This window comes from Nyctibius grandis, chromosome 7 (assembly GCF_013368605.1).
Source record: "Nyctibius grandis isolate bNycGra1 chromosome 7, bNycGra1.pri, whole genome shotgun sequence".
NCBI classification, from domain to species: domain Eukaryota; kingdom Metazoa; phylum Chordata; class Aves; order Nyctibiiformes; family Nyctibiidae; genus Nyctibius; species Nyctibius grandis.
The window spans coordinates 24,393,841-24,407,044 of NC_090664.1; the positions used below are offsets into that span (position 1 = coordinate 24,393,841).

At 38.9% G+C, this 13,204-nt stretch overlaps 1 protein-coding gene across 3 annotated transcripts in view; it reads right to left on the reverse strand.

Moving 5' to 3' along the window:
* The window catches only part of HDAC9 (histone deacetylase 9), a 294,314-nt gene that overhangs the window by 103,908 nt on the left and 177,202 nt on the right, over positions 1-13,204 (reverse strand). For all 3 annotated transcript variants that reach the window (XM_068404562.1, XM_068404563.1, XM_068404561.1), the window contains one exon: positions 6,313-6,420. In XM_068404562.1, coding sequence (XP_068260663.1) covers positions 6,313-6,420 — 108 coding nt within the window. The remainder of the gene's footprint in view (positions 1-6,312; positions 6,421-13,204) is intronic.

The window sequence follows — 13,204 nt, forward strand, 5'->3', positions numbered from 1 at the left end:
TACAATTTACCATATGATGATTCCTCCATAGCCCTGTGTGACAAAGGCCTTGAGAACAGTAATAACCAAGCTCATTTAGAATGAGAGTTTCAAGTTCAACATAAGTTACCCACATATTGTACAAAGACACCAGAGTAGCAATGACCAAACGCAGGAGGTTTATTTTGGTATTGATTCGACTTGACATATCAGAAAGAACCACCCCAGGAACGTATCAGATTCTGGTTTAGAGGAAACTCATTTCAGTTGCTTTCATTCAGTTAAATGACCCCTAACCAGCAACAGGGCAACTCTACACATGTGTGTGTATGCACATGCACGCACATACATATGATAAGGCAGAGAAAGGGCTTGTGCTTCACTGTTCAAGACAGTCTCAGACCACACTTGCAACTTATATGTGCCTTTTTTCTTGAGTGTTCTTTTGCAAAAAAGCATCTTAATTCATTCAAACTTTTTTAAAAAATAAGGAATAACCCTACAAATCCTACCAGCTCTTGATAGTTTATTGTGTAGGTCTCTTCTATTTTGAATTAAAAATATATGGCGCTTACGTGTTTCTGTCACAGAAAAGAGTGCTGTCATTGCCAACGTTGACATATTTAAAGGACACGCAAAGTAAACTAGACAGTAATCCTTATTATGAGTACTGTACTTAAAATAATTAATTCGAGCTTATAACAGTACTGAATGGGATCGTCTGAGGCTGAAAAAAAACATTTCACAAATGTTCCTTTGGATTTTCAGTAGTTTCGCAGTCTGCTCTGGCACTGTGTTGCCCATTATGATGAAAGTCATCTCCCATTGCAAAAAGAGGTTTCTATTAGGTACACTCTTTTTAAGTTATATTTTTCACTAGTACAAATTTTTTTCCTGTCAGTCAATTGTAAGATATTAAGGGGCAGCCAGAGAAATGTTGTTTCAGAAATTTGTTATCAGAAAAGAAGTTAATACACACTTAATGTTCACAAAACAACACACAATAAAACAGCCATTACAAGAATAAATAATATTTTGAAGGATATTATTCAACAAAGTATAATTATCGCAAAATTATCATACTAACATAACCAACTGAATTCCAACTTCGTAAAAGTAGTATTAACCATTTAATAAACACCTAATATATGGCAACAAAAAAGGTGGCAGCATCAGCATGAATAATTTGGTTAACAAAAAGGAAATATCAACAACTTGAACTCTTTCAGAAAAAACAATAATTTGGCAAACTGAGTCCTAAAGGTGAGATTCTCTGCAAGCTCTGAGTTACAAATGAAATCTGAAACTCAAGAGAGACCACAGATGCAGAAATCCTCCTTTATTTTCCTCTAAAACTCGTCTAATGTGGGGTTTGGATGACCTCTGTACTCATCCAGTTCAGCAGCAGGAGGGAAGTGCCTGCTGCGAAGGATAGCCGGGTGCAGGCAAGGGAAGAGTCTCTTTGTGCATAGCTGCCTGTGAGTGAAGTAGCATGCTGGCAGCGAGGGGAGCTGAACTGAGCTGCGCATCAGAGTTGATGTAAGGGAAGCAGCCAGGCTGGGCTGGGAAATAAATGGGAAGGCAGGGCAGGAGATCAGCTTCCAGTGCTACCAAGCCATTAGATCATGAGCTCCTGAAATCCACCTCGTTATTGCAGAGCAGTGACTGGGACACTGTAAGTTGCAGAGATGCCTTCGGGTCATACAGGATGTGTGTTATAGCCTGAACATCCACATGCACCATTTGCTTTTGCAACATACTTCTAGCACATCTCTTTTCCCGTGGCAATGCGAGAGAGGAAGGAGATCCTTAGGAGACACTTCCAGGAAAGAAATGCTCTCTCTGCAGATGCAGATCTTTTAGGGCCTTCTTTCTGAAGGTACGATCATTAGGTAGAGGTTAGAGACAATAATTTCCAAGTTCATGAGCTGTACTGCGTGCAAGAAATCATGTGCAGGGCACTACCTATATTTCTTCCCCAAGCCCCAAGGAATATATCATAAGACTACTCTTATCTGTTAGAAATTATTTATTGGATATAGTTAATGACTGGAGTGGAATTATATTCACCCAGTTCCACACACTCCACTCTTCTAAAGATCTGTGATCAGCCAGCAGACTATTAAAAACCATCTACATAAGTCTGCTGGGGAACTGAGAAAGTAGCAAAGGTAGGTACAGAAAAACAGCTAGACAGGAGAGCTGTGGTACCCATTCCTTACTACATAAATACCTCATTATGCATCAGCAGGTTCCTTAAATTATAAAAAACTGGAAAAATGGTGACCTTCATGCAATCTTTAGGCTCATCTCCTGTTGTAATATTGCCAAGGTGACATTAATCATGTATGTAAATAAAGTCTTGAAAAAAGGAAAAGCACAGCATTTGACTCAGTATAACATCACATTTATCATACTATATATTTCAAAGGTGTGATTCTTTATTCTCTATTAAATATTATCTCAAAAGTGCATCAAATGGATCTTAATGAGTGCTCATTATAGTACTAAACAAACCTCAAAAATCCTTAATTTTGATTATTTGAGACAATCACATAAAAAACATTGAGGTTAAGACTCCCCAAAGGAGGGACAATTTGTCTCAATTTTAAAAAAAACAACTGAGTATTTTACTATTATGGCAGCAGTAGAATATGAGTAAACCCTGTTGCTTTACATCCTTAGCACTGTCATATTGATGCTTTTCCCATTAGTCAAGGAGATCAAAGAAACCTGATGTCTCACAAGGGGTTTGAACTACAGTGAAGAGAACTCTTTACTTCTCCTCAGTTTTTGAACACTGTCCAAATCAGATGAACAAAATGTTGCTGTTCTCAGATGAGACTTGTGTGAAATGGGACTGATAGTCTCAGGAAATTCAGAATAAAGTCAAGAACCTTTTGCCTTGCCTATGAGTTTGACTCATGCCCAGCTCTGTAGTGAATCTCTCAATTGTTCTGGAGACTGTCATAATTTATTTTGCAGTCTCAACCCTTTTCTTAGCAGCATGTACCTATAGTTCAAACCTATTACTATCACTCTATGCAATAGTAAGCAATATCAGTAGAGACCATGGAATAAGCATAGAAATTGAAATGTCCTATCCTTCCTGAAATGGACTTTAAATGTCAGATGCCAGTCAATACAGGGCAGCTTATGTTTGTTAGTTTCTACACTTCTAGCCAGGCAGTGAAGACATTTATCTTCAGTATTGTAAATCATTTGTTTTTTAAATTAATTAAATACATGTCCATAAAATAAACTACTGCATTCATTTTAATTTTAGGAAAACCACATTATACTTTTTAAAAACATATACATTGATTCACCAAGCTGTAAGAAATATTTGGGCTGCTTATACCCAACTACACTGACAAATTTGATAATTCTCATGTCAGAAAAGCACTTGTTAAATGAATGACTTCAGTTTCTTCTTCCTGAAGCTTCTTGTCTCAGACTTTGTCTATGCAAGATAGTTTGACTCTGAGGTTACCCTAATGTCGCTGTGGCTGTTTCAGAAAAAGGCATCTGTGATTCTTCAGTGCAGTGGGCAGATAATCCGCTGCCTCTGCTGCAATCTGGAGCACTGCCCTGTGGGAAGTCCTTGGTGTGTATTGTAAGTCTGCCACTGTGAACTTCAGGACATGCAGTTCTTCTCAGAGAACTATGGGATTTCAGAACAAATCAGTATGTCCTGGCTCATAATTTACTTTTTTTTCTTATATTGACACTAAACTGACAGTGCACCATCTGATAGCAATCCACGGTGGTAAAATTTCAGGGAAAAACTACAGCATGTTTCTCTGCTGCTCTCATCTTGCTGTTTACATGTTGCAGAGCAGTTACAGCTTACACACAATTCTTGGAAGGCATTTTTTTGTCATCCAAAGATTCTGAAGTTGCAGCAGATCATTCCAGATTCCCATCAGAGCTTAATCCTCCCACTCAGTGCTGACAGTACAGGCCCCAAATGGTTGCTTCACATGCATATTTGCTCAATGAATGCACATGGAAGTGGTGAGCTTCACTTACTTCTCAGATCTTCACAAGTACACTACAGATTTGGCATTTTCCCTATACGAGAAACACCTGATCAATGCAACATGTATATTTCACAAGGAAAAATGGCAGCAAGATGGAAAAGCAACATGTAAAGTCATAGATCTAGATTAGAACATACAGATCTGTGGGGCTAAAATCTTACAGCTACCTAAAATCTCATCCTGAACACCATGTAGAAAATCCCAGAATACATTGCAAAAATCCCCCTAATGTCGTTTACCGTATGAGGGTATTGGGGAGCAACTTGCCAGCAAAACCCAGGTTTATATGGATGCAGTGACAAAGCAAATATAGGAGGACTCTGCCAAAATAGTAATGTCAAGATTGGTGTATTTCCAGAACTTCTGCTAGCATGCTTTTCTTCTGTCAGTCAGGCTTAATAACCTTTTCATAACCCTAAATTATAAATACCAATGCAGATTATTAGTTCATATAGTTGGCATGGTGGCATGTAAGTCACTGGGCTTTGTGCTGGAAGTATAAGAGCAGGTTAGATAAACACTATCAGGAATGGCATGAGTATTCCCAATTCTCTTTCACAGCAAATCCTTTCCATTCCCATTTCTTGATGATTTGGTATAAGCCAACTACTTGTCACATCTATTGAACAATTACCTTTCCTATGTCTCAATTGGAGGTTGCATGAGACTGCTTCAATTCTCTGCACTATAGAAAAAGATTCTATTTAGGATCAACAATAATATTACAGTAAACTGCAAACTAGTAATAAATTTAAAATATTTGTTTACAGGCTGCTTGAATGCCAGTAGCAACCAAGGTCTCATAGTGGCTGCTGTTTGATTCTTTTCAACTGTCCATCACACACACATAAACAACCAAGAACATTCATACTGTGCGAAGACACCACAAATGTACAGAGGTAAGCGGTAAAGATTCTGCAGCAGAACCTGCTCATGTCAACTGCGCAAAGGACATATCTCATTATTCTTATCAAAACTTGCTTTTTATTGCCTTAGAGACTGACATATGTCCTACATTTGCCAAACATAAAAACTAGCCAAAAAATCCTTCTTCACTTTCATCAGTCGCTTTGAGTGGGAATAATGCACAGTGAGTTGTGTATTGAATCCTACTGTGCTCAAAAAAACTTAGCAAGGATGAAGTACCCATCAGAAAGGATGCACAATAGGATCCCATATGATGCACCATGTCCTTCATCTGAGATTTCAAAATTTGTACTTTTTGTGTAGTACCTGGCTAATGATTTCAGTGTCTGAATATGAAAGTTTAGTAACCGCATTCGATTGGGTCAGAGCTACAGCACTGCATTTCACCTAAGCTCATGGTCATTTATGTACCTATATATTCTATATCTATGTATATATATACACATAAACATATGCACCCTTCCCCAAATATGTAGCTAACGTATTTTGACTGAAATAAGACAGATATACAGGAAGAAAATTCTCAAGTTCAAATATACTTTTGAATTTTAAAAATCATTGTACAATGATAATTCTAAAATATCTATTTCTGTCTTGATTTTGGAAACAGGACTGAATCCATTAGTATTTGGACTGGAAAGTGAATAAACAGTTTCATTAAGGAGACATGCTAGCTCCAATGATGTTTATTGGGGCAAGCCTGCACTCCGGCTGCATATGGTGTACCTTTAAATAGGGTTGTTAAAATACCAAATAAAATGTCAAAGTCTGTCAGGTCTGGAGCTTTTATAAATTGTTTAGACTGGGGATAACTTGGGTTTTGTACATCATGCCTTGCAGATCGCGTGGCACAGAGATAGGAAAGGAAAGGAAAGGGGGCCAGGGAGAAGAACACGGGGTGGCCAGACTGGTAGAAAGGCACCTCCTGGTCATCGTGCTCCTCACCAGCCACCTCTCTCTTCCCCTTGGCTTGCACGCCCACTGTTTGCCTCTCCTCTCTATGGGTGGTATCCTGAGGTTATGTATGTGACTAATCAAACATACTAAAAAAAAAATTAAAAAGAAAATCACTTCGAAAGGCAGTGGCCCAGCCACTTGCCAGAGATGTACATGCGACGAATAACCTACCCTCGGGCTGCAGCACCCTGCGCTGTAAGTACCCACCACTGCTTCAGCGTATCGACGTCAAGGCAGTCCCTAGCGAGGCCTGGAAGAGCCGCCCGGGCTGCCACACCTTCATGGCCGTCCTCCCGGCCCTCCTCCCACCGCCCTCCCGGGAGCGCAGCGGTTGAACAACGCCTCCCTTCAGCATCGCCCCCCCCGGCCCCCGGCTCTCCCACCCACGGCGCGGCCCGGACCTCACCTTCAGCTCCCGGGAGGCCACGCGGGCCGCCAGCTCGATGACACAGCCCACCGCCATGCGTGCCGCCCCGGCCGAGTGCAGCTCGTTCCAAACGGTGTCACTGTCCACCTGAGCAAACAGCCGGCCCCGGGAGGAAGGCAGGGGAGAGAGGGAGAGGGAGAGGGAGAGGGAGAGCATGAGAGAAAACAAACCCGCGAGGGAGGGCTGGCAGCGTGACAGCCCGTGTACAATAACATCAGTCTTCCGTCCTGGCCAGCTGAAAGGCCTTCTGGACATGGCTTTGCTTATGCTTTTTTCTCTGCACGGGCTTTTCCAATGGAAACACATTCCTGTCATGCCTCGCTGCCATTCCCTGTTTAGATTTCTCATTACAAACAGCGTTACATCGGCCGTGCCGGGCCGGGCCTGCTCGCCTGCCGCCAGATGCCGCGCGCCCGATCCTCATGCCAGTGGGGGGACGGGGACCTGCACAAAGCATCCAGCGGGGACGGCCATCGCTGGCTCCAGCAGCAACTCATGCCACCAGAACTCACCAGCGGCTCTGGTCATTACCCCCTTTTTTTTCAAAAAAAAAAGGGCTCATCTTTCCTACCCAGGCAGGGGTCATTTTTAAGTGACTGAAATCAGAACAATTAATTGTTAGATTAATTTCAGTAGTCCCTATTGCCACGGACAGAAAAGAAAATGAAACAAAATAAAGTGCAACCCTTGCTGTATCTCCAGTTTTGATGAACAAATAGGTTTTGCCTGGAAGGCTTTAAGTCCCACTTTGTAACAGATGAATGTTGTTATTCAAAGCAGAGAAAATTATCTTTTGTGCCTTCTAAATGAGCAAGTGTAACATATAAAACATTACATGAATATCATATAAAATAGAAGGATAAAATATTATAAAGATAAAATAACATAAAGGAAATTTTATAAAGATGGCGAAGCAGCACTGCTCTAGAGCTTCAATCAGTATGCTAAGATTTTACTTTTGAAATCTATTTTTAGTAACTATGTATTTGCAGAAACATACCAAAAAGTGTAGGTGAAATGTTGTATATCCCTTATAGATATTACGCGAAGCAGACACGATGGTGTGAAATAGTCTGAAAAAGTCATCCAAAGAGACAGCCAGACTTCCTTGATGCTCCATGGGAAGTGCATTTAATTGTATCATACTGCACAAATTTATCATGAAAAGAAAAGCGTTTAGGGATAGACAAGATACTGTGGCAGATGCTATTTGGATAACTTCCAAGCACAATGAGACATGTTTTCAGTTTGAACCAGAAGCTTCTGTTCCTAATTTCTTTTTTTTTTAAAAAAAAAAAGAAAGAAAGAAAAAAACAAGGAAAGAAAGAAATCAGGTAATTGAAAATGGATGCAACTGCTGCTCGACTCTGGAGGTTCTGAGGAATTTCACTGATTAGTCATTTGAAACAGAAAGCAGCTTGATCTTCTCTACACCTGTCAAATGTCTTCGCCATTACTGTTACAATAATATTATATTTCAAGCTACTAACATGATCTTATTTTTCAATATACTGGACCCGATTTTTCTATCGTTTTGATCAGTTTTGTGTGCATGCAGCAGAACTAATGAAAATAGTTCGTATTCGCAGTAGACCTGAATAAGAAGACTGGGTTCTGCTTGCAAAGTTTAGAATAACAGTAACAACAGCACACTGTGTTTTCATCTGAGAAACTCAAAATGTTGTACAAATACAATTAAGCATCATCAGCTTGATATGGGATGATTTATTATATTTGTTTTGCAGATTGGTAGCTTGAGATTTAAAGAAATTAAGCAGCTTTCCCAAAGACACACACAAATCAATAGGTGACTAAGAAAATTACAACAAGAAATAAGAAAGAAAACAAGTAGTAAAAAAAAATAATGACATATTTAACATTAGGCAGACCTTCAGGTTGTCTCTCTATGGCTTTAAAGCAACTGTGAATCAATTTTCATTTTTAAAACAAATAAGGAGATAAATAAGTAGAGGTCATCGGTTAAATCAATTTAATCCAACCATAATAAACTTTGAAGAATACTGTGCAGTACTTTAAATAAAGAAGTATCAACAAGAGGGCTGGGAGGGAGTACTTTCTTACCATTTTTATGGCTAGCAAATTAAGGTTAACATGAAGGAGTGGCTGATGAAAATGATTCAATGGCAGCTGCTCGGTACACCAGAGCATGAGCAGGAGCCTGCATCCTCAAAGGGACTATGATTCATTTCCAGGAAGGCCGATTAGGTTAAAATTGTAACCACAGCTTGGGAGTACACACCCTTCAAGACAGTTGTCTGCTCTGACACATGGGACGGCAGTCTCTCCAACCACTGAACGCTGAGTATCGGCCAGGATATGGCATTTATCATTTTCTGCTTTCAGCTGAGTGTGAGGAGACTGAATTAGGACAACAAGACCAAATATCTTCCACTGAAAAATTTCCCTCAGACCACTTAAATGACTGTTACTTAATTTTACCTGGACTGGAAGCAAAAATGGACAAGCAGGAAACAAAACAGGGTTTCCTGAGGAATTTTCAAAAATGACCACCTAAATGTGCACAGGAAATTCAGGATATTTTAGCTGATCCTTGGGCATGGCACATTCTCAAAGCCAGGGGCAGCCAACTGAAGGTGCATACCTTAGTGCACAGTTATTATAATACAAGAAAACTAACATAAACATATGAATAATTACCCTGAAAAGTCATAGTATTGTAAACTTCAATGTCAAATTCTATTTCATATTCATGCAAAATTAAGACTGAATTTGTGAGGAACATCTCAGGAAGAACAACCTAGAAAAACTTTCATCACACAGCCAACGCTTTAGCTGTAACAACTGAAAAATGCCATCTCACTCCATTTTATATCTCTATTAGTTCTATGCATTGCTTTAAATGTTTCAGGTGTTTAAACAGAGATTTTCTTTTAGTGTTACTCAATGTTTACTTTGCAAATTGCTGTTGAAATACAGTGATATAAATGGCAAACCCATTAAAATTACAGCTACTAGCTGGTCCGGTTGTCAAGCTGTATATGAAATGCAGCTATGTAAAATCCTACTAGATATGATATTCTTTATTCCTGTGAGATTAAATGGTTGGATTCTATACAAGTAAAGGGAATAGGATTAGACACTGTGGTTTCTGTTTCTAGTTCATGTATATATCACATATATCTGAAAGTCTACCTAGATGCTGAGTATGCATGAATTTGTGACAAATGTGATGCTTTCTGAATCACAGACTATGAAAAAGTCAGATGGAATTTTATAAGAGGTTATTTTTGTTCTGCAAGTGCTTTGGAGCAGCCGAAGGATTCAGTAAAAATCCTATCTTGATTAGGAGTTTTTTTGGAAAATGCTAAAAAAAAATGTAGAGAAAACACAGCATTTGTAGCTTAATTCTAACATAGAATCTTAGACCTTTTATTTTCTGCTTAATTATATATATTATTTTCATTTAAGAGTCCTTTAAAAAAATTGTCAGGGTAGGAAAATATTCTGAATGCCTAACCAAATGAAAAAGAACATTTTTTAAAAATATCAAAATGTCAGTGTTAAACTATGAGCATGCTACACACTTCATTATAAAAAATCCTATCACTGCTGCAGCTCTTCAAAGGAGGATTGTGCGTGATAGCACCAAGAGCCAGAAAACACGAGCCCTGTCTGAACACTGGCTTACTAACACACATATGGATTTACTTCACTCCGAGTTTCCTGAATGAGCACTGTAGGTTGTAGGCTTTTTCAAGCATATCTAGTATAGCTCAATCATTGGCATGTGGAGAAAAGCTAATACTCTGTAAAGCTACAGATGATAGAAATTAAGCTACCTGTCCCTGAAGTGGATGTGGAGGCATTAAAGAGGAAGAGAATGACTTAAGTGAAAAGAAATGTAGGTAACTTTTCCTGACTGAACACAACTAATGTTTCCAGCCCTGTGTGCAGAAATTCCCTGCTTTGCACTACAAAAAGAACTTGATATGAATGCTTCCTGCAAAAAATACCTATGTGATAACTTGACTTCCATAATGAAGACTTTAAGCATACTGAAAACAAGCTAAGAAACAAGAAGCCTTGCACCAGAGATGTTTCAGCAGATAGAAAGCTTGTACCATAACCCCTCATGGCTGGAATATTTCATATTAAGGAAGACAGACTATAAAGCTTGAAAGTTACCAACTCCTTATACCATGCGCAGGTTGTGGCACATGTATATGAAAGTGGAGAGGAAGGATATGGAAATACATCTGAGAGAGAGACTTTTTACTTAGAGGCCTTTCTGAAATCACTGCAGTTGCTGAAACTGGAAATGTTACTCGTCCTGCTATTTACATTTATGTGGAACCTACCTCAGAGAGGCAAAAAAGTAGCATGAATAGTAATTCTAAAGCATTATAAAAAATATTTATAACTGTCTTCTGTTTTACCTGTCCCTTCTCCTGCTAGAGAATCTCGTCACTCCTCATCCTCTGTTTCAGTCCTCGTTCCTCCAGAAACCTCCTGAGATCTGCCTAATAGTCACTGGATCGCAGTTCTGCCGACCAGAGATGCTGATCACATTCTGACACACCCTTTCATTTTTCACACCCTGCATGATGTATTCATCTGTGTGAGTTATTTCTCTTTCTTAAATAATTTTTATAAATTCTGAAGTTGCCTTAAATACACACCCACTGATAACTATATGGCAATATACAAGAGAACCCAAGCTACTGCTTTGGGATAGTTTCTGAAAAAGCATCCTAGACTTTGCCCTCTCTCTCTCACACAAACACGTACGTACAATTTGCTTTTTAGCATAAATCCAGCTTCTGCAGTGGAATTCTGATTTCACTCCTAAAAGAAATGAAAAATATACTGAATTGTTCATCCTGCTCTGGATTCTCTGCACAACTGTTGCCATCATAAAAATCAAAACCAGTCCTCCTAGGGTTACCACATGTCCCTAGCAGAGATACTCATTATCTAAGAATAGTTCAAAACTGCAGTCTGTCATCTACCTGTTCGTGGAAATTTTGACCTGTGATGATTCTTTGATAGCAGTGATTGTATTCTCTGCGTCCAATATCCTGGACAACAAGCTAAAAAGTAGCAGTTCTTTACAGCAGTTTAAAAGGATTCTTTGCCCTTTCTTTAAAGAGCAGAGGTTGAGTTCAACTGTTCTTGGATGGAAGTTAATCCAGTATGCATTTCAGATGGATACTTTTCAATACAAATCTGGAAAAAGCTACTACATTAAAAAAATGCTCTCCTTTGGTATAAATGGATATAAAACTGAGAAGTAAATAAAATCTAGTCAGATAAGAACAGTGCAGCTCTACACAGTAGACAAACTGATTAAGAAATCTGTGAGAAATAATATAGGAGAGTACAGACCTCCTCAGCGATACTGCAATTTAATAAAACTTGTGTATTGCAGCACAAATTCCTGTGCTTTAGCTTTAAAAGCATTTGAGTCTCACACTAGTCCACTTATGCCAGAGCAAATATGTTTCCATCACTGGGTTTTTTTAGTTCCCTGGCATGAAAATAGAAATTAAATCTTATCCTGAATGTTGTAACCTCTAAAAATTGTGTGTGGCATTTTGCTATCACTTCCAGCAAGGATTCTGTCATTCTTGGAGACAGTTTGTGCCAGCAAACACTAGCGCATAAGTTTGTAATACTTCGCTCTTGACCATGAGCAGTGCCGCTTCCCAGGTGTCACGATTATAGCTCTCACCTCCCACTTCTACAGATGTCCTGGTGATCATTCATCACCTCCGTGTTTTCCACTAAGAAGCAAAAGGTCCTCAACGTGCTTCTCAGCTGCTGTTTCATCTCACCATGACTAAAGAAGCGAAGGTGTGCACATCATCTCCAAGGAACAACATCTAATGAATGGCCTGTCAGCCATGCCTCTCGTTAAGGAACAAAGGAGAAAAAGTTTGCATGGCTGACGCCTCTTCCATAAATCCTGTGTACAGGAAGTGTGTAAAAGTATGCTACTTTAGGAAAAATATGTACAGTGAGCTTTCTTTACTTTTACTGCTATTTTATAGCTGTATCAGAGATTTGTTCTGTCAAAGGCATTTCCAGCTGCTTTAATCTAAAATGCCTGCCACAGAGAGTACCCAGAATATCAGCTTTTCATACTTTCTTGCCTACCAGTGTGGTTTACTGTGAAGGGGGTGTGATCTTTAGGCTCCAGTGGGATGAATAGTTCAAAGGATCATCACAAATCATTGCTTAAACTAAAACCATGAAATTCACTTGGGCTTGCATTGGCTTCTCTGTTGTGTTTGAACAATTCCAGTAGAAGAATTTATCACAACAATATTCATGGAAATGGACTTCTAAAAAGAATTTTGGAGGCTATTAATTCTGATCCCAAAAGCCTCTTTCTGGGCAAGAACAAGGAATGTGGTCAATACATGATATTTAACATCTTTCAAGTTTTACCTGCCAATAGTGATCTAACTTGCTATTATAAATCAAAGCCAATTTTCAGAAAATACTCAGTAAAAAAATTCTAAGTAAAAATTAATAATTGAATGCCTAGCAGAGTTACTGATGGTGGTAGTCAGCCACTGATAAAAATGTAGCACCCCTACTTCTGTACAAACAGAATTCACCTGAAGGTTTGTAAAAAAGCAAGTACATATATGAAGTCTGTACTAAAAAATAAACAGCTTTGTATTCAAAATGAGAATCAGAAAAGAATCAGGCTAAGTCAAGCTGAAGCCTGAATAGAGTAATATGTTCAGAAGAAATAGTTTGATTTGATTATTGTATTAAACTAACTTTTATGGTAGGCATTCAGAATCTCTGAGTTTCATAAAGCATACATTAGATATCTTAAAGGATCTCAAAATCTTAGTGAAACAGTGATGTGTGGATC